The sequence below is a fragment of the Nicotiana sylvestris genome, chromosome 10, assembly GCF_000393655.2.
Source record: "Nicotiana sylvestris chromosome 10, ASM39365v2, whole genome shotgun sequence".
NCBI lineage: Eukaryota > Viridiplantae > Streptophyta > Magnoliopsida > Solanales > Solanaceae > Nicotiana > Nicotiana sylvestris.
The window spans coordinates 23,262,266-23,282,341 of NC_091066.1; the positions used below are offsets into that span (position 1 = coordinate 23,262,266).

The window sequence follows — 20,076 nt, forward strand, 5'->3', positions numbered from 1 at the left end:
CGGTTAGTAGTAAAAAGCTTTTAGCAGAAGAAAAGGATTGACTACACCAAGATTTCCTCTCCTGCAGTCAAATTAACTATTATCAGATTGGTGCTAAGTATCATAGCTGTAGAAAATTTGCATTTGGAGCAGTTAGATGTTAAAATTACTTTCTTGCATGGTGACCTTGAAGAAGACATCTACATGAAGCAACCTGAAGGTTTTCAAGTTTCTGGTAAAGAAAACCTTGTGTATAAGTTGAAGAAGAGTTTGTATGGTTTGAAATAAGCTCCTCGATAATTGTACAAGAAATTTGAAGGATTCATGCATAACAATAATTTCACACGATGTGAGATGGACTATTGCTGTTATATCAAAAATCTTGATAAATCCTATATTATTTTACTGTTGTACATTGATGATATGCTAATTGCAGGATATAACACAAATGAGATCAATATAGTTAAGCAACAACTAGCGGAGGAGTTTAAAATGAAAGACTTAGGACCAGCTAAGCAAATGCTTGGAATGAGGATTAGCAGAAACAGGTTTGAAGCAACCTTAAAATTATCTCAACAAAAGTACATACAGAAGGTACTAAGCAGGTTTAGTTTTCATGATGCAAAGACCAGAATCACTCCACTCGAAAGCCATCTTAATCTATCGAAGGACCAATCACCTAAGATAGATGAAGAAAGAAAGTACATGTCCAAAGTTCCATATGCTTCAGCGGTAGGAAGTTTGATGTATCTCATGGTTTGCACAAGATCTGACATAGCCCATGCAGTTGGAGTTGTCAGTAAAGACATGTTAGATCCAGGAAAGGAGCATTGAGAAGATGTAAAATGGATATTGCGATATCTCAGAGGAACCTCAGGTATGACACTTTGTTTTAAAAGGAGCAATATTATCTTACAAGCTTTTGCTAATACAAATTTAGGCGGCGATCTGGATAGTAGAAAAAGTACCATAGGCAATGTGTTCACCTTGGGTGGTACTGCTATTAGTTGGATGTCCAAACTTCAGAAAAGTGTTGCTCTATCTACCACTGAAGTAGAGTACATGGTAATCTCAGAAGCTGGAAAAGAGATGATTTGGCTCAAGAATTTTCTTAAAGAGCTATTTAAAGAGCAGGACAATTGTGAGCTTTTCAGCGATAGCCAGAGTGCAATTCATCTTGCCAAAAATCCAGTATTTCATGCAAGATCAAAGCACATCTAGTTGAGGTATCATCTTATCCGAGAGTTGATAAGTGAAGGAATTCTTTCCCTGCAGAAGATACCGGGATCAAAGAACTCATCAGATATGTTGACCAAAGTTGTCGGTGTTGACAAACTAAGGCCGTGCATCGCCTCAGTTAGCCTTCAAAACTGATAGAGTGAAGGCGCCATTAGAGAATAGAAAATCTTTTTTTAAAAATATCTTTCTTGATATAACATAGGTTTGAAGGGGAGATTGATGGGAGCAAACCTTGCTATTATTTGTAAAAGAAAGAAAAGAGAGAAGACATAATAAAAGTGAAAAATCTCAAAGAAAGAGGAGAAAAAGATATGTGAAAAAGACAAAGAAAGAAAGGCCGGCAGAATGAAAAAGACTGCAAAATCTGTATGCATTAAATTTGTTTACAATCGCGATGCCGTCCTGCCGTATGTTCATATCTTGCTGAAGATTTCAGCTGATTCCTCTGCCTATAAATATGCATTCCCTTCTTCAGTTGAAATCATCCCTCACAACATTCTTCTTTCTCTCTTAACATCAATATAGAGCTATTCTTTGTGTGGCCATGAAGTAGGCAAAAATTGCCGAACCACGTAAATTTTTGTATTGTCTTACGACTTTTTATTATTTTTCTCTTTGAAATTACTACATCCTTCATTTAATCCGACACGCTTGCCAACAATGTTCAACAATACTTTTAGATTTTCAAATAGTTCTTTACTTCTATTGCTCTGTAAAATCTTATCTAAGATCAACAATATCACAAGAAAGATTAAATGAGTTGGTTATATTATCAGTGGAAAGTGAACTATTAGAGAAAATCAATTATAAAAAAATTATTAACAACTTTATATATCAAAAAGTTAGTAGAACAGACTTCGAATAAAACATATCTTATAACTTTCTTTTAAAAATTTAGGCCTCATATTAAATTATGTCTTTAGGCCCCGCATGTGCTTGAGCCGCTCCTATAGTTAAGTTTCTAATCACCCTTAATCACATAAGCTGCATGTGTTCATCTGCAATCTGGTAAGCCTCTCCTTAGTTAGCAACCTGCCTTGGTTAGCTAACCAGATAATAAATCTTTGTTTTGGCTGCAACATTATGGTCCATATTAGACTGGCCTCTTGTAATCTTAATTACATGTACCCATAATAGAGCATGGTAACTTCTATCACTGAATATGCACCATTTGAAGTGAGTTGATTACTCCCCATCCTGATATCACTGAGCCATGAGGACCTTGAGCAAATTCAGCTTCTTTTAATACCAGCTATAATAAATCAGTGGTTTGTGACTCCAAATATCATTCTTCTTTTATTAAAAAATAAATTATATCTACATTTTCGAGCTCACATCCTCAAGGTTAAAATTCGTGAAAAGTTCTTTAAAATTCGTCTGCAGAGATTCATGATGTTTATTTCCAAAACCTTACCTCAAGGTTAACATTATGATATGTTGAAGAGATTGTTTGGTAGGATGCATTAGAGAAAATAATGCATGCATTAATTTTTGGTATTATTAATCCCTTGTTTGGTATATTTTTTAAACATATGTATTACTAATTTTGATATTATCCTATGTACAACGACACAACTAATACATAGTAAACCATGATATTAGCAATATCAAGGCTATTAATGCATACATTAGTATGGTTAAAAGCAAAATTATCCTTAAAGTCTCTTAAAACTAAAGAATATGTATTTTAATTTTTAATACACATTACCAAACAGTGGATAAGAATTAATTTTTACATAATTAATGCTTGCATTATTAAATCATGTATTACTAATACAGCTTATTAAGTACTACAAAAAGTCAAATTTTGGATTATATCAAAAGTAGCCAAAATGAAAGAATATTTTCATGAGAGGGATCTTTCGTTGGCAATGTCAAAAAACAAGAACATAAAAAGGGAAAAAAGAATACATACATTTATAGGAACATCTTTTTTGAACAGATTAATTTAGTAAATTAAAAAATAGGCATGCGGAAAAGCGAATACTCCTTTTGAAGTTCGGATCTGATACGAATACTACTTTTAATCAGTTTTTATTCTCTACAAGCTTCCAACAACAAGTATCAGTACAATTGGTAGGAGCTAGACAGAGAAATAACACGTGTCAGATTATAAATCTTCCACATCACCGCCTTACTACAGAGCTCAATGAACCCGCAGTAGTCAATCTTATTCTCCTCCTATTTAAACCTTGTTCTTTCCAAAATTCTCACAACTAAAATCTCACTTTTCAAATCATTGACTGCTTCTTCGAAGGAGTTGAAAGAGAGGTAATTATTTGAATTTTCTAATTCAAAACTTGCTTTATTTTTTTTTTCTCGAATTTTGATGTTGCTTTATGTGTAAAGATTGTTAATACCTATAAAACGTCTTTTTTATTTTTCAACAATGTTTTATCCTTTGGCAGTGATTCAGATTTTTAGGCGGAAGAAAACTTCAGCTTTGCTTTTATTTTAGCATGTAAAGAGAAATAAATACTTAAAGTTGCAAACTTTGGTCTGATTTCTATGGTTTATTATTCATATGCTTTTGTATTTTTCTTATTGTTGCTATCACATAGGCCAAGCTGGTTTAATTTTCTAGTTCAGTTGTATGTTTTATATTGTGAAAGAACTTAATCTGACACCACTTTTTCTATTCCTTTTTGTAGATTTGATTTGATTTTTCTTTCTAAGTGTACTGCCAAAGTTGGGATTTTTTCCCAGGTTTCTTGCATTTTCTTAATCTTAGAGCGATATTTTGTTCCTTTATCTGTCTAAAACCCAGTGATTCATGTCTATGTTATGCTGCAAATCTGTACTTTACCTGTGATCTACCTATGCAACTCTTTAGAGGTCAATCCAAGATCTAAAGGCAAGGGATGTACCATTAAATATATATATACATATTTTTTGAAATTTTTCTTTGACTTCTCTATATACATATATTGTCCAAGTTTGAGGTCGTTGGGTCGTGCTGGATCTGCCTCTGCGACTGTTCAGAACGGGAAACTTAGTGCAACCTTTACTAAAATAGAAGTGGTTTAAGTTTTTTCCCGGCCCAGAATATTACATGACTATCTTTCGCTTTTTTCTCTCTCAATCCACTTGTACATTGGATCAAATTGGACACGGAGGTTTCATATAGCTAATTTTAACTTTTTTTTAGATTGATGCTTACTTGATTGATAATGTTGACTTATTAATTGGAGGAGAATGGATACAAATGATTCATATAGTAGAATACGACTAAGTTAGGATTCAGGTTACGTGATTGATATATGTCCAACTTATTCATTAAAGGGAATGTACTAGACAATTTGTTTGTGCAGATAACTCGTGTAATTCTACAAGAATGTGGTGCAAGCTAACTGGGCATCTTGTATTTCTAACTTGTTTCCTGTTTTTTTTTCCCTTAACCAACTATTCTCTGCATAATTTAGTGATTCTGTTATAGGTGTTATTTCGTTTTGGTCTTGTGACTTGTGTGTTAATGTATTAGAGGTCAAATTTGTGTTGTTTGTCCTGGAAATTCATTATCCAAAATGGGAATGACACCGTGTGGTTGTCCTGGTGGATAGTAATTTTTAAATCCATCCGTCAGCGGTTGAGCCGTTAATGGAATCATTGTTGGTGATGGACCGGGTGAAAGAAAGTCTAACAAAGAAGAGAAGTACCTGCATAAGCTTCGGCATGGGAGTCAGGAAAGGGTACCTCAGGAATAAATGAATTGAAACAAGAAGTTTGGGTTATAGTCTTATATTTCTCGTCTTGTTTAAAGAGTTTGAGTACTGATAGACAGGACCAGCTAAAGAAGAAAACTAGAGGGTGTTTGGCTAAGCTTATAAGCTGGTCAAACTGGTTTATAAGCACTTTTTGGCTTATCTACGCTTTTGGTAAAATTAAAAGTGCTTATAAGTTAAGTGCTTATAAGCCAAAAATAAGTCAAAAGCCATAAGTTGGTCTCCCCCAACTTATCAAATTTCAGCTTATAAGCACTTTAAGTTTGACCAAAATATTTACTATTCTATCCCTAAAATACTTCTTTTTAAAATAAAACTCTTCGAATACCCAGTTCTTCAGTTGCACCTTATTAATTTCAGCACTTTTATCCAAACACATAACTGCTTATTTTTTAAATCAGTTTCAGCACTTAAAAGTGCTTTTCAGCACTTAATGTTTATCAGCTACTCTAAATTAGCTAAGCCAAACGGGCTCGTAATCATATCTTGGATGATCAACCTTGATTGGCTTTGTAGTGTATCCTTAAATTCGTGCATCTCTTGTGTAAGTTGGTTTCCTCTGGTAGTTTCTTTTAGCTTGTTTGAGCATAAGATTTGGGAAAATAATAGTAATGAAGTGACTTAAATTTGATTAATGTCATAAAAGGTGTTTCCAGGAGACCATGAAATATTTGACCACTCGGACTATATGGGAAAAATGTAATTTCTCACCAGTGATATCCTAGAGATAAAAGCATAACTAAGTCTTCGTGTATGAGACAACTGATATATTTTCTTTTTCTATTTTTTGATTTTTACTTTTTCTTTTATCTTTGGGCTCTTTTGGTTCTTGGATCCGTAGTGATGATCATGGTGAAAGTTAATTTAAGTTATATGTGCTATTGCAATCCCAATAACAAAACTGGAGTTCGATTCAATCTATTACTTGAATATCTTGGTTTTGCAAGTACCAAGAATTCAATGATTTTCCTATTCCTTTTACTCTGTTGCACTTTTTGCTTTTCCTTGAGGCTGATATGAGCTGTAACTGGGTCTCAATTTCACAGGAACGACTTTTTGTGTCAGAGACTTTGATTGCTAGATATTTCCCTTCTTTTTATTCTGAAGTACTTCACTTTCTGTGAAGATGCTTAAGGTCCCTCCCCATCAAGTTGCAGGACACGAAGCGGTCGATGGAAAGCTGGGTCCCCTCGTGGACGAATCAGGGCGCTTCTACAAGCCTTTGCAAGACGATGAACGAGGGTCCAATGAGGTTGCTTTCTATAGTTCATTGTCTACCAATAGTGGGATCCCGGAACACATTCGAAGATTTTTCCCCACCTTTTATGGCACTCAACTCATAGAGGCATCTGATGGATCTGGCTTGAAGCCTCACTTGGTCTTGGAAGATCTTGCTCGAGGTCAAGTCAACCCGTCAATTATGGATGTAAAGATTGGTTCAAGAACCTGGGCACCTGAAGCATCCCAGAAATACGTTGAGAAGTGCTTAAAAAAGGATAGAGAATCATCAAGCCTTCCATTAGGGTTCAGGATATCGGGGTTGCAAATCTTTAGAAACAAAGAATTAGGCTTCTGGAAGCCGGGAAAGAAAGCTGCTCAGAAACTCTCTACAGAGGAAGTCAAGTTAGTCCTGAGAAGGTTTGTTTCTTCGAATACATTAAATGACTTGGATCTGGAACCAGACTGCGGTCTCGCGTCAACTGTCTATGGCGGCTCTGCCGGCATTTTATCTCAGTTATTAGAGCTGAAAGCTTGGTTTGAGGATCAAACTATATACCACTTCTATGCTTGCTCAATTTTGCTGGTCTTTGAAAAAGAGCTGGCATTGGAAGGAAGGAATCCAAATGCTCAAATCAAGCTGATTGACTTTGCTCATGTTAACGAAGGACGAGGTGTCATCGATCATAACTTCTTGGGTGGTCTCTGCTCGTTGATAAAGTTCGTTTCTGAAATTCTTACTGCTCCTAATGAGTACAAAACAGAAGTCTCTGCAAAAGATGGTCAGAAGAATCTTATTAACACTGATAATGGTGTTGTAGCTGATCAGGAGAACCTTATTAACTCTGGTAATGGTGTTGTCGCTGACCAGAAGAATCTTACTAATGCTGTTAATGGTGTTAGCTGAACCACTTCAACACTTTGGAACCATTTAGGAGCATGGATTCCAAGCACACCATGATTGTCCACTTACACGCGTTTTTTAAGATTTATTTGAAGTGTAAAGACAAGCAACAACATTTTTGATTGAATTGATTTGATGTTGCAAGCATAATTCTATGATCATTCTTTGTGTGATACTTTTTGCATATTTGAAAATTTCAAGTGCCCAATACAAGAGCTTGTCAAACATAATATTTTACTTTTTCGAGGAAATGGAATTTTGTTAAGAGAGTAGAAACGGAGAGATTCGTATACCAGGCCTTGAAAATTGAGCAGGATCATTTACTTAAGCTAGTAAAACATAAGAACATTCCCCACACTTGTGCATCTTTGATGCAATTAGCATATCACATTACAAAATTTTGTATACTACAAGAGATTACCAAAGTTCTAGAAGTTACTGCATGCCTTAGGGATAATATGTCCTTGAGTACAAGTAGGAAGAACGATGGTTAACAGAGGGAACAGCACCTACTGCATATGAACCACTGCTCTGATATGGTGCACTTCTTGGAACAGTATTAGCCAACTGATAAGGATCCGAAGCAGAGCTCAGGCGACCGACACCAATGGGAACACTGTTTGGCAACCCCATAGAGCCTTGCCACGGTGGTGGTGACCCGTATCCATAGTTGCGAGAGACCGACCTCTCGTGCATGGATGCATCCCCTTGCCATCCATATAATTGATAGTTATAATTTCTTGCTTGCCTGGCTCTACCAACAACCGGCATCCTTCCACGAAATCCAGCATATGAGTCAGCTTGTAGAACATTATCTGTGCTTCTTGTTATACCTGAACCAAATCCACCCATAACCACACATCCCCTACTTGCTGCTAGTGAGCCAGGAACAGTATCAGCTTTCGAGCCAGCAATAGGTCGTGGTGACAAAGAATAATCATAAAAGTGGCCGGCAGTTCCACCTTCTAGCAAGGGTCTCTGGCTACTGACGTGATTAACAGCTCTTTGCTGTTCTGAACCTGGAATACGTGTGCGCTTTGCTTGTCTGTCATCGAACCTTCTAGACAACCCAGTTTCATCAAATTTCCAGTTTTGCACCATCTTCTCCCTTCTTTGATCATTCCTAGCTATTTTTTTCTCCAAGCTCTCAATTCTGTCACTGATACGAAACCGTGGAATAAGCTTTGAGGGATCAATGTTATGGGCTTCCAAACATTCGATGACAGATTTCATAGTAGACAATTCCCTCTTGTTTACTTCATTCTGTATGATGTAACAAAGAGCAGTTATGTTTAGGACATAGGAGAAGGAACAAAAGGGTTGGGGGGTTGGGGTGGGGTATTAGTGTTCGAGATGAAATTCAAGAATTACCACAACATCATGTGAACCATGCGATTTCCATTTCCTTTTCTTCAGCGATTCTTTAAATACATGTAAAAACGATGACAAAATTGTGCAAGGGCTAATTTTTTCCTCGACGCCAAAAGTATAAGCAACATCAACAGCCTCAACTTCCATCTTATGCTTCACCATGCCCTCTATTATTTCTGTTGCAAATTTACATAAATCAAAGTTAGGGGGTCAGATAAATTAGTAGGTCCTCATGCGGGCCAAGGGCCCAAGTATCAAGTGGGGAGAATAAAGCATGTATCCAAGGTAGCATATAAAATAAGTTAAGTCATAGTCACTTATTTGTTAAAATATATGAGGTGGATTATGCGCTCCTGGACTTGACCTGCAGGTTTTCCCCTATCAAAAAATTTCCCCCAACTAGAAATGAAAGAAAAGGGCACCCAAGTACGCGACCTAGTGGTTAATGAAGTGGATGAAAATTATCGGAGACCATGGTGCAAATCCCACTAGAGCCAATAAAAACGAAAGGTGAATAGGTGATTTCTTCACAACTGCCTAAGCCTTGGTGGGCAGAATATATAATACTCTGATATTTGTGCCGGTGGGGAGTAGCAGCTACTCGGTGGAATAGTCGAGCCTCGCACAAGCTGCTTCAAATGCCGCTAGTGTTTTTGAGAGCCAGAAGAGCAAAAAAGCGACAAGGGCTTGTTTCTCTTAAATCGAGAAATGAACGACATCTTTATAGAAGTACCAAAATATACCTTGCGTGCGCGCACACACACAACACACACACACACACACACACACATATATATATATATATATATATATATAAAAGCAAATCTTTCAATTTAAAGACTAAAAAGTAGAGTCTCAAAAATCTATGTATATATAAGCAAATCTTTACAGTTATAAGCTGATTTCTTATAATAAAACAAAAGTTAAAAGGAATTGAAAGATAAAAACAAAAAAGGAACAAAAGCAAAATAGCTTTAAAAGAAATATATCTCTAAAACAAAGAAAGAAGGGAACAAGTAACTGTAGCAGTTGCAGCAAACGTATTTGAACAGTGAAGGGAAAAGAGGTGTGGAATGAAGGTGCAAACTAGAGAACCAAATTCAGGTAGAGTAACAGGTAATGAAAGGTCACATCGCGACCTTTGATGAGATCTTACATGGAATATCACGATATAGAAAAACTGTAGCACCACAGCAAGGAGAGAAAATGAAAGGGATGTAGCACCACAGCAAGGGAAGAAAATGAAAAGGGAAGTGCAAAGGTGCCAGAAGAGATATATAAGTGGTTTTTACCAATTCAATATCTTTAAGCTGCTTTACGATTTTAACACCATTACCATAACGCAGACATGAAAGCAACACAAGATTCTCTTTATTTCGATGCCTTTAAAAATGGTTACTTACCACATCAAGAACAAAGGTGCTGATTTTACCTCCAAAGATATAGTTCTCGCGATTTTCTAGCATTATCACCTTAAACATTTCTTCTCCACATATAAGAACTTAGTTGGAATAATTAGCAACTAATACAATAGCATCATCCTAAACAGTATAAAAGCCTCCTTTTTCCCGGTATAAAAGCCTCTCTATTTTACTGAAATCATCTACTTCAAATTACTTGATTGAGTGTGTGACGACCCGGCCAGTCGTCTCGTGAGTTACCGCTCTGTTTTTTCCCATTTCTGCTTCCTATTGCTTTGTTTATCGGTTCTATATGTGATCGGGTTGGTTGGCTCGGGTTCGGAAAGGTTTTGAGAAGGTTTGAGACACTTAGTCTCTTTTGAGGAAGCTTAAATTGGAAAAGTCAACTGAATATTGACTTATGTGTTAGAGGGCTCGGATGTGAGTTTCGATGGTTCAGATAGCTTCGGGAGGTGATTTGGGACTTAGGAGCGTGATCGGAATATGTTTTGGAAGTCCGGAGTAGATTTAGGCTTGAATTGGCAAAAGTAGATTTTTGGCGTTTTCCGGTTGATAGGTGAGATTTTGATATACGGGTCGGAATGGAATTCCGGAAGTTGCAGTAGTTCCGTTAGGTCATTTTGGATGTGTGTGCAAAATTTCAGGTCATTCGGACATGGTTTGGTATGCTTTTTGATCAAAAGCGTAATTCGGAAGATTTTGGGAACTTAGGCTTGAATCCGATGTGTTTTGGTTGATTCGACGTTGTTTGAGGTGTTTTGAAGATTGGTACAAGTTTGGATGGTCGTATGTGACTTGTTTGTGCCTTTGGTTGAGGTCCCGGAGCCCTCGGGGTGATTTCGGATGGTTGACGGAAAGAATGAAAATTTGAGATGGCAGCTGAAGTTGAAGTCTACTGTCATAACCGCATCTGCGGTTGGGAGGCCGCAAGTGCGACCCCCGCAGACGCGGAAAAGAAGTCACAGAAGCGGAAAAAAGCTAGGAAGGCTGTGACGGCAGAAGCGGTTGGGTAACCGCACCTGTGATGGCGAAGGTGCGGAGCGTGCATCGCAGATGCGGTATTTAGGACTTAAGTGAAAAATCGCAGAAGCGGTTCATGGACCGCAAAAGCGGGATTTTGGCCGCAGATGCGAAATCCCTGGGACAGAAGGTATAAATTATTTCCTTCGCGATTTTTGAGCCATTCCACCATTTCTAAGTCGGTTTTGGAGCTTTTTGGGAGATTTTGAAGAGGGATTCAAGGGATATCGTTTTGTTGAACCTAAAACTCGTTCCTGTGGTATTATCTCACGGATTAGAGCTGTAATTAATGGAATATAAGGGTTAAAATTGGGGAAACTAGGGTTTGGTGTTGGAGACCTAGACTTGAGGATTTGAGGGACCATTTGTGGTCGGATTTTGGTACTTTTGATATGTATGAACTCGTGGGGAGATAAAGAATCTATTGATGTGAATTTTATCGAATTTTGAGACGTGGGCCCGAGGTTGGGTTTTAGCTAATTTCGGGATTTATGTTGTAAATTGATTATTTTCGCATCGGCTTCGTTCCCTTAGCATATTTTGACGTCGTGATTCTGATTTTGGATAGATTTGACGCGAGTTGAGGCCGATTCGAGGGGCAAAGGCGTCGCGGGCTAGAGTTTGAACCGGATTGAAGTGAGTAATGATTGTAAATATTGTCCTGAGGGTATGAAACTCCGGATTGCACATCGTTGTGCTATATTGAGGTGACGCACACGCTAGATGACGAGCGTGGGGTCGTGCACTGTTGAGGATTATGACTTAATCCATCCTGAATGATTGTTTTACCGCGTATTTGACTGAAAACTGTTTGCTATCATCATGTTTTGGGCTGAATGCCATATTTGGGCCTCGTGCTAACTATTTGAACCCTTAGGGAATTTTTACTGATATTTCCTCACTGTTTTGACTTTACACTTGTACTCAGTCATGCTATATTCTACTGTTTTCATAACTCAGCCATGTTTACTCTGTTTTAACACTTAATATGATATATTAAATGATATTTTGAGGCTGAGCATCATGTTTTACTGTTTGCCCGAGTGACTTATGAGATTCTGACTGAGTAAGGCCGAGGGTCTATGTTTTGAGAAAACACTGATTATGATTATGAGGCCGAGGGCCTGAGATTTGTACGCCACGATGTGGCTTGTTGATATGAGGCCGAGAGCCTATGTGACTACGCCACGAGATGGCTTGATATTGCGCTTGGGCCGTAAGGGGCCCCTCCAAGAGTCTGCACACCCCCAGTGAGCGCGGGTACCCATTGTGATATATGTTAGAGCCCGAGGGGCTGGTATTGTTCCATGTATTGCTCGAGGGGCTGATTCTGTGGTATTGTGCCCGAGGGGCGGTTCTTTATGTGTTTATCTTTCCTAATTGTCTGTCATTTACTTGCTTAATTGTTAAAAGGCATTCCAAAGAAGTTTTAACTGAACTAAAGTGACTTTGCATATTTTCACTGTTTCATTACTTTTACTGGTTTTCACTACTTCCTTATAACCTGAAATATGCCTTACGTGATTTCTTATTTCTCAGTTTTCATTTATTATTATTACTCACTGAGTTGGAGTACTCACTTTACTCCCTGCACCCCGTGTGCAGATTCAGGCGCTGCAGATCCTGCTTGCGAGGGTTGAGAGCTCCTTGCAGATTTTGGAGTTCACGAGGTAACTGCTCGGCGTTCGCAGCCCCGTGTTTCTCCCCCTATCTCATTTCTTCTCTTGTTAGTGATTCTGTAATAGCTGAGTAGACTCTTCAGACTTGTAGTATATTGATAGATGCTCATGATTGGTGACACCCCGATGTCGGGATGTGTTGGTTTTAATTCCGCAAATTGTACTGTTTACTGCTTATTTTGGGATTTTATCATGTTAAAGGCTTAATACTTATTATTTTAATTGCTTAAAAATGAATTGGAGGTGTGTAGGCTGGCCTTGTCTTCACGAGAGGCGCCATCACGATCGGGTCCGGGTTTAGGGTCGTGACAGAGTGACTTTTGATTCTTCCCACCAAAACAATATATGCAAATGAAGAAAGCACCGAGTCAATTTAGTCATCAAGTCCATAGCCTAACATATCCCACTTCCTTCATGGGAAAGCAACAGACTCACCCGACCCTACTTCTAAAGATAGATAGGAAATTAGGGGGTTAACTGCTGAATGTGGGTAGTGACAACTGAGAGCAATAACAAGAAAAGCTTCTTCAGTAGCATCTTTGGTTGTTTGTGTAGAACAAAGGAATGAATATCGGACCCTACTGACGTTTAGTTGACAACCTACATCTGAACACAGGAACAGTGTATGCCATTATGGGGCAAGAAAAGTAGAGCATGGCATTTCTAGTCAACTATAACTCCCCAAGTTAGTATAGATATGCAATGTGCATTTTTTTTTAATATATAAGTAATATACTAATATGCATGCACAACATTGTCATTTGCATTTGAGGTAAAGGTTTAGTATAGTTTCTTAACCCATTTAGTTTTTCCAAAAGAAACCTCCTATGCACGAGCTTCTACTAGAGAAATTTGTCAGAAAAACCATACATCTGTTGCCATTGCTTGTAAACTAATTGTAGGTGGATGTGGAAGGCACATGGAAGCTGATGCGCTTCGCAAGGTTGGCCATAAAGTACCATAAGTTGGTCAGATTGATGCTCCGAGATTTGTTTACAAGGCTACCAAGTAGAAGCAGTCCCTCTACTCCTCCGGAGTAGGGGCAAGATCTGCGTACACAATACCCTGCCCAGACCCCATTTGTGGGATTAAACTGGGTTGTTGTTGTTGTTGTTGTTTGTTGCTACCCAGTAGAAGCAACCAAATAAAGATCGGGTTTCACTAATTAAAAAACAAACAGGGTTGGAAGCTCTTAGCGTCTCTGGGGCATTATGGAGAAAAAGCAAAAACACTTCTGAATACATTGAGACGAGCAACAATATATACCAGGATAGAAGCTGTTGTAGAAATAGCAATATACACCAGTTAATGCAGTGAAAGAGATTATTCTTTATGGTTAGCCAAATCTAAAACTAAAGTTATGCTTAAACAGCTAAGTATCTAGCTAATTTAAGTTGAATGGCAGTCTTACTGGGATACTAGTCTGTATTTAGGGATGGCAATGGGGCGGGGAGGGTTTGAACCTATGCGGTTGCGGGGCGGGTTTGGGCCTGAGCGGTTGCAGGGCGGGGCGGGTTAAAATCCTGACACAAAATTAAGAAAGAGATGAATCTATTCTACACAAATTCTATTGCTGACTATTTTAAAATCCAACCCCCTCCCCTCGAACACACCACAACCCCACCCCCACCCCCACCCCCACCCCCAGAAGAAACAAAAAGCAAAAGATAAATTAACAAGTATACTTTGACAATGAAACAAGGAAACGCCAAAAATATTTCTTCTAAAAAAAAGTTATTTTGATTAATTTCAGCTTTGTAATTCATCTGCATTAATTATTTTCTGTTTTTTATGGGTTAAACTCCTAATAGCTGAAGCATATTCTTCAGCAAGATACAACTGAAGCAACTGAAATAGCTCTAATCATAAATGTAACCCAGATTTAAAATCCCAAAAGAAACATTCCATTTGATATATACCATTACCAAAGTAATGAATTAGTTTAATGAAAGTAAATATAATTAACTAACTTAAAAAGCTTGAGCAGAAAATTCAAAGCTAAAAAAATAAAAATATTAATTGGAGCGGGGCGGGGCGGGTGAATGCGGGTGCAGTTGCGGGGCGGGTGGATGCGGGTGAACATGCTATGCGGGGCGGGGCGGGTTGAAATTTTGTGGGTTAAAACAGAACCCGCACCCGCCCCGCCCCATTGCCATCCCTATCTGTATTTATTGGAAATATGGGGTTTCCCTCTGGCCCATCAACTCTTTTTGAGTGTTCACAGTCTGCTTCTTAAGTTCCTTACAACTTCCAATATACAGATATATCACCCATTTTGTGGTGATGAATAAAATACTTTACTAAACTCAATATAGAAATCTTTAGGGCCTAACAGAAGGTAGAAGTTTAATAATAGCAATACATGTAACTTCAATAGGCGACATTGCATACATTGACACATAAAAAAACGAAAATAGAGTGACATATCAACAAGTAAACAACTATGACATAATGACACGCATTACCACTAGTAAAGGGAAACAAAACTTCCCAACAGGTCAAGCCGTCAAGGCAAAAGAAAGAAAGAGAAAGGGGGTAGAGGACAAAGTGAACAGCTATGCTCCGGTACCTTATAGACATGTTGCTAGGAACTGCCAGAAGTTAAGGAACAACTCTTTCACTACTCACCCACCATGTGCTGCAATCTTACTAAATCCTTTGCAGTAAAAACTCTCACTTCCACAAGAAACTGCCATAGTCAGACTGCTTTGAAGACTATGGATTTTAGGAGCTCTCTGTATACCCCAGACTGGAACTCTAGCAACAACATAGTCGCAAGGTATAACAATGAAGTCCAAGACTAAAATTTACCATCACAAATTTTATTACATGCACTGTATTGTGGTATAAATAAACTCAGTACTTCAAAAGACTAAACCAGTTGATTTTCCTACAAATCCTCAATTATCTCGAAGCAGAATAAGTAACCTTCCACCTAAGAGGTCCATCAAAATTTCTTATTTTCCCACAACAAATTTCTTACTTCACATGTTCTCTTTTCACGTCAGGCCTTTCTACACTTGCATCTAGGAGACCCAGCTCTAGTTTTGCCGTTTAGAGCAAACTGATGTATGCAACACCCACCTCACTAATTGAAAGTACAATTAGTTCAAATGCACTTCATATTCATACAATCAGTTCCAGTCAGCTTGATGAATCTTGTATGTCCATTTTGTTCTATACAGGTTTATTTCATTCCAATACTAAATAATATCTTTGTAAGCAAACTTAAGAATCCCCTAATCACACGCTTATCTCTACACATTCAACTAGATTAATCCCAACTAGTTGTTCCCATTGTGTTATGTTTTAGCTCCATCATGTTACATGTTTAGCTAACTCTGCATTGGTTTCAAGAGATTTTAGATACTCTAAGACACCTTCTCTCCATGTGGTCTTAGTTCTACTTCGCCTCTTTTTACTATCTTCAATCATCAAATTGTCACATACACTGATTGATGCATCTAGCACGACTCATCTATAATTTGGCAAAGAGTTTAAGTTCTACGCATTGACAGTGTCAGTTATCACGTAATTACAGGTAAATTTTTTGTAAGCATTAATTGGAAGTCTAGTAAACATTGTAACAAACCTGCTATCACAGATTAAAATTCACTAAATAATGGGAAAAAAATCTTAACATTATCGGTGTATAAAACTTAAATCCTTTTAAAAAATGTACTGCAAAATGATGAAATGCAAATGTACCTTGCAGATAAACAGATAGAGTGGAGGACCGACCTGGAATCTTATCGATGAGCACATTTGATCTCCTAAGTGCACTTTTAATCTCCCTGATGTTACTCTTCCGAATCAAGTCCCTAATATCCTCATTCCTAAAAACTTGTGGAATCCCAAAACACCCAATAAGCAATAGCAATCCCCGCGCATCCCTTTCACTTGCCTTTTTTATACCTCGTTCATCAACCAACCTTCTCCTCCATATAACCGCTGCTTGTTCAGCTTCTTTTGAGACCACTTCATCAATTTCGTCCAAACCCATTAACAAAAAGCACTCCAAAACCAATGCCGACGCTTCCCTATAGGAAATCATCTGCGTATCCTTATTAAGATCTTTGCCTCTTTTAGCATAAAAGTCTCCCACACAGCTGAGTACAAGCTTCGCTGCGTTAGGTGCAAGCTTTAATGCCTCTGAGAGTTGTTCGCGCAGTGTGTTTTCTTGCTCTGGGAGTGGGAGTTGCGATATTATATAAGTTCGAAGTCCCTTGCCGCACATCGTCTTGCAGAGGGTTTCGAGCTGTGGATTTGGAGGTGGTTTTTTTGAGTCTTTTTCTTCGGCGGCTGCCGGTGGTGACGCCGGTGATGGGCTGGTGGTGTCAGCCGTCTGCGGCGTGGCGGCGGTGGAGGTTGGGATCGCGGCTGGACCAGCCGGATTCTCCATTGAAGATGTGATAATCAAAAAGCCTCTCCAATGCCATTTTATTTCATCCTTTCAATTTATATTAGTAGTACAATGTTTCCATTTTAGACGTTAAATACAAGAGAAAATATTTAACAGTACTAAATATAGTATATAAAAACTTTTTATATCTTTGTCTGGAATTTTTAGCCAAAATTATCCCTTATCTATAGCGGTAGGCTTAACTTTGTCCTCTACATATAAACATTAGCACTATTTGTCCTTTAAGTTTATAAAACTTGAGCACTTTTAGTCTCACTAACGGAAAATACTCACTCCTGTTAAAAACCTAATAGAGACATAACACGTGATTTGCACGTGATGCTTAAGGGTAAGAAATACCCGCTCTTTCACCCCCAATTCAGTCAATTTCCCTCCTTTTTCAAGAGCCCCTTCTCCAATTCACTCATTTTTATCTCTATTGCATTCGGTAAAAAAACTCTAGCATTCTTGATTACATTTCAAGTTTTTACTACTTGTGATCCCAGCACTGATTATTAGGAACAATGGTGAAATAAACCCAAGTTATGGTAAGTGTTCTTGCTACTTGTATTTTGTAAATATTCCTTTTTAATTTATTTTCGAAATCTCCACCATTTTTACAATACTTTACTTTCTTTGAAGTTCTATAATATGTGGCCCTTATCTCGAATTCATATAGTATGTCTAAATAAACTTTTAATTTTTTTTATGCAGATCCTTTGTACGAGGCAGATTATTTTACCATTAAAATAACATATGGTGGTTTAATGAAACTCAAGCCTACAAGGCATTATGTTGGGGGCAGAATGAACTTTATTGACTATGTCAATGGGGCTGAACTAAAGTTGTCGATATTCAAATCTATGGCTGAATTATGCGGTTATGGGAATGACTCGGTAACTTTTTGGCACAAGCCCGAGAGGCTAGGTGACAAAATGAGGCTAGTTTCAACTGATAAGGAAGTCGCCGTTGTTGCAAAAGATATTTCAACTGATCGGTTAGTTGATGTGTATTTTGAACATTTGGATTTGTATATAGAAATGGGTATTGAGGATGCTATCTATGAGGGGCAAAACAATTCAAAGAATGATAATCATGTTACTGTTGAAGAATATCAAAAAGAAGTTGGAGGTGAAAATTCTTCAAGTAGTGAAGATTTTGAAGATTCAGAAAATGACTTGTCAGATGAAAATGATTTATCAGAAAAAATTAGAAATGAGAAGCGTAGATATGAGGTTAGTGAAGAGCTACAGAGAAAGTGGAATGTTGAAGATGGGGAGTCGGACTGCTGCAACTCTGATGACACGATGAGCTTACAAAGTGATTCGGATACCGAAAGTTTAAACTTTCCAAAGTTCAACTCCAAAACAGATGGAAAAAATCCAAAACTACCATTAGAGTTAACATTTGGAAACAAGAGAGAGTTCATACATGCTGTAATAACTCATGAAGTTAGTCAAGAAAAATACATAAAATGGCGAAAAAATGATAACACACGAGTGAGAGCAATTTGTAGACATTCAGGTTGCGAATGGGAGATTATGGCTTCAAGAATGCATAGGGATAGGGCATTTCAGATCAAGACATACAATGATTATCATAGTTGTAAAGGATGGAACCATAGGAACAACACCATAACTTCTTCCTACATTGCAAGAAGATATCTTGATGACATTAGCAGGCATAGTGATTGGAATGTCAAGGAATTTAGAGATCATGTGAGTGTAGAGCTAAGAGCTCATGTGACATTACATCAGTGTCGAAGAGCTAAGCAAAAGGCGCTCAAAATAATTGATAGAGATCTAAATGCTCAATACAAGGTAATGTGAAACTATTGTAATGAAATTGGGAGGACAAATCCAAATACTTCTATCTATATGAAGTTGGCTGAAAATGAGGTTCCTAACAAACCTAATAGATTTAAGAGAATCTATATTTGCTTTGGAGGTTGTAAGGAAGGTTTCAAGAGTGGTTGTAGAAGGATAGTTGGAGTAGATGGTTGTTGGCTTAAAGGTCCAATGTATGGGACTCAGTTATCAACAACTATTGGAATTGATCCTAATAATAATATCTTTCCAATAGCATATGCAGTTGTGGAGAAGGAAAGAATGGAGTCATGGGCTTGGTTTCTGAATTATTTGAAGCGTGACTTAGAGATTGATGATGATTATACTTGGACTTTTATGTCAGATAAACAAAAAGGTTTGATTGAAGCATTTAATGAGGTGTTGCCATTTGTTAGTCATAGATTTTGTGTGAGGCACTTGCATAATAACTTTAAGAGGGCGGGATTTAGTGGTATCTCGTTGAAGAATGCACTTTGGAAAGCCGCAAGGGCATCAACAGAGAAGTGGTTTAATACTTGCATGGTTGAGATTTTTGATTTAGACTCTGAAGCTGCTAATTGGTTCCGAGACAAATTACCAAGTGAATGGTCTAAATCTCACTTTTCTGAAAATGCAAAATCTGATATCCTACGTAATAACATGTGTGAAAGTTTTAATGGAATGATCCTCAAAGCTAGAGACAAGCCAATAATCACTCTATTGGAAAAGATAAGGTATTTATTTATGGCTAGAATGCAGGCAAATAGAGATAAGGCTGCCAGGTGGGATATTGGTGATATATGTCCTAGGATTAAGGATATATTGCATAAAAATCAAGCGGGTGCTGCAGAGTTCATTCCTAGAAAATCTAATGAGTAGAACTACGATATTATAGGGGCAAGCATACATGATAAGCGGGTTGTTGACTTGCTAAACAAAATATGCAGTTTTAGGAAATGGGATCTGACAGGAATTCCTTGCAAGCATGTCATTGCTGCAATTTGGGCTAAAAAGATGAGATTAATTCCTATGTTCATGATTGCTATAAGGTGGAAACATATAGAAGGGTCTATGACTTTGCTATTCTTCCTATGAATGGTCAGCATATGTGGCCTAAGTCCATCAACGTGCCTCATTTGCCTCCACAACTAGTAAGAACAAGCACAAAAGGAAGAAAGCAAAAACTAAGGAGAAAAGAACCAGATGAAGTAGGAGCAAGTAGAACTAAAATGAAAAGAAAGCAGAATTCCTTGCTTTGTAGCTTATGTCATGATGTTTGCCACAATAAAAGAACA

At 37.8% G+C, this 20,076-nt stretch overlaps 3 protein-coding genes across 5 annotated transcripts; 2 read left to right on the forward strand and 1 right to left on the reverse strand.

The window, feature by feature from the left end:
• The first annotated feature begins 3,415 nt into the window (after positions 1–3,415).
• LOC104247144 (inositol polyphosphate multikinase alpha-like) lies at positions 3,416–7,223 on the forward strand. Of its 2 annotated transcripts, none has more exons than XM_009803100.1 (2): positions 3,416–3,489; positions 5,987–7,223. In XM_009803100.1, exon 2 carries the CDS (start codon positions 6,067–6,069, stop codon positions 7,063–7,065), a length of 999 nt encoding a protein of 332 aa, XP_009801402.1. In that variant the 5' UTR covers positions 3,416–3,489; positions 5,987–6,066; the 3' UTR covers positions 7,066–7,223. The 2 variants fall into 2 exon arrangements, with proteins under 2 accessions (XP_009801402.1, XP_009801403.1); XM_009803101.2 differs by having other exon boundaries at positions 3,433–3,489; positions 6,067–7,223.
• Positions 7,224–7,352: 129 nt separating this feature from the next.
• On the reverse strand, positions 7,353–17,016 carry LOC104247145 (protein FRIGIDA-like). 2 transcript variants are annotated; one of them, XM_009803104.2, is made up of 3 exons: positions 16,295–17,016; positions 8,434–8,609; positions 7,353–8,325 (listed from the first exon to the last, which is right to left on the reverse strand). In XM_009803104.2, exons 1-3 carry the CDS (start codon positions 16,953–16,955, stop codon positions 7,510–7,512), a joined length of 1,653 nt encoding a protein of 550 aa, XP_009801406.1. In that variant the 5' UTR covers positions 16,956–17,016; the 3' UTR covers positions 7,353–7,509. The 2 variants fall into 2 exon arrangements, with proteins under 2 accessions (XP_009801406.1, XP_009801404.1); XM_009803102.2 differs by having other exon boundaries at positions 16,262–16,997.
• A 1,816-nt stretch (positions 17,017–18,832) lies between these two features.
• LOC138879092 (uncharacterized) lies at positions 18,833–19,660 on the forward strand. The gene has a single exon (XM_070158668.1). It carries the CDS (start codon positions 18,833–18,835, stop codon positions 19,658–19,660), a length of 828 nt encoding a protein of 275 aa, XP_070014769.1.
• The last annotated feature ends 416 nt before the right edge of the window (positions 19,661–20,076 follow it).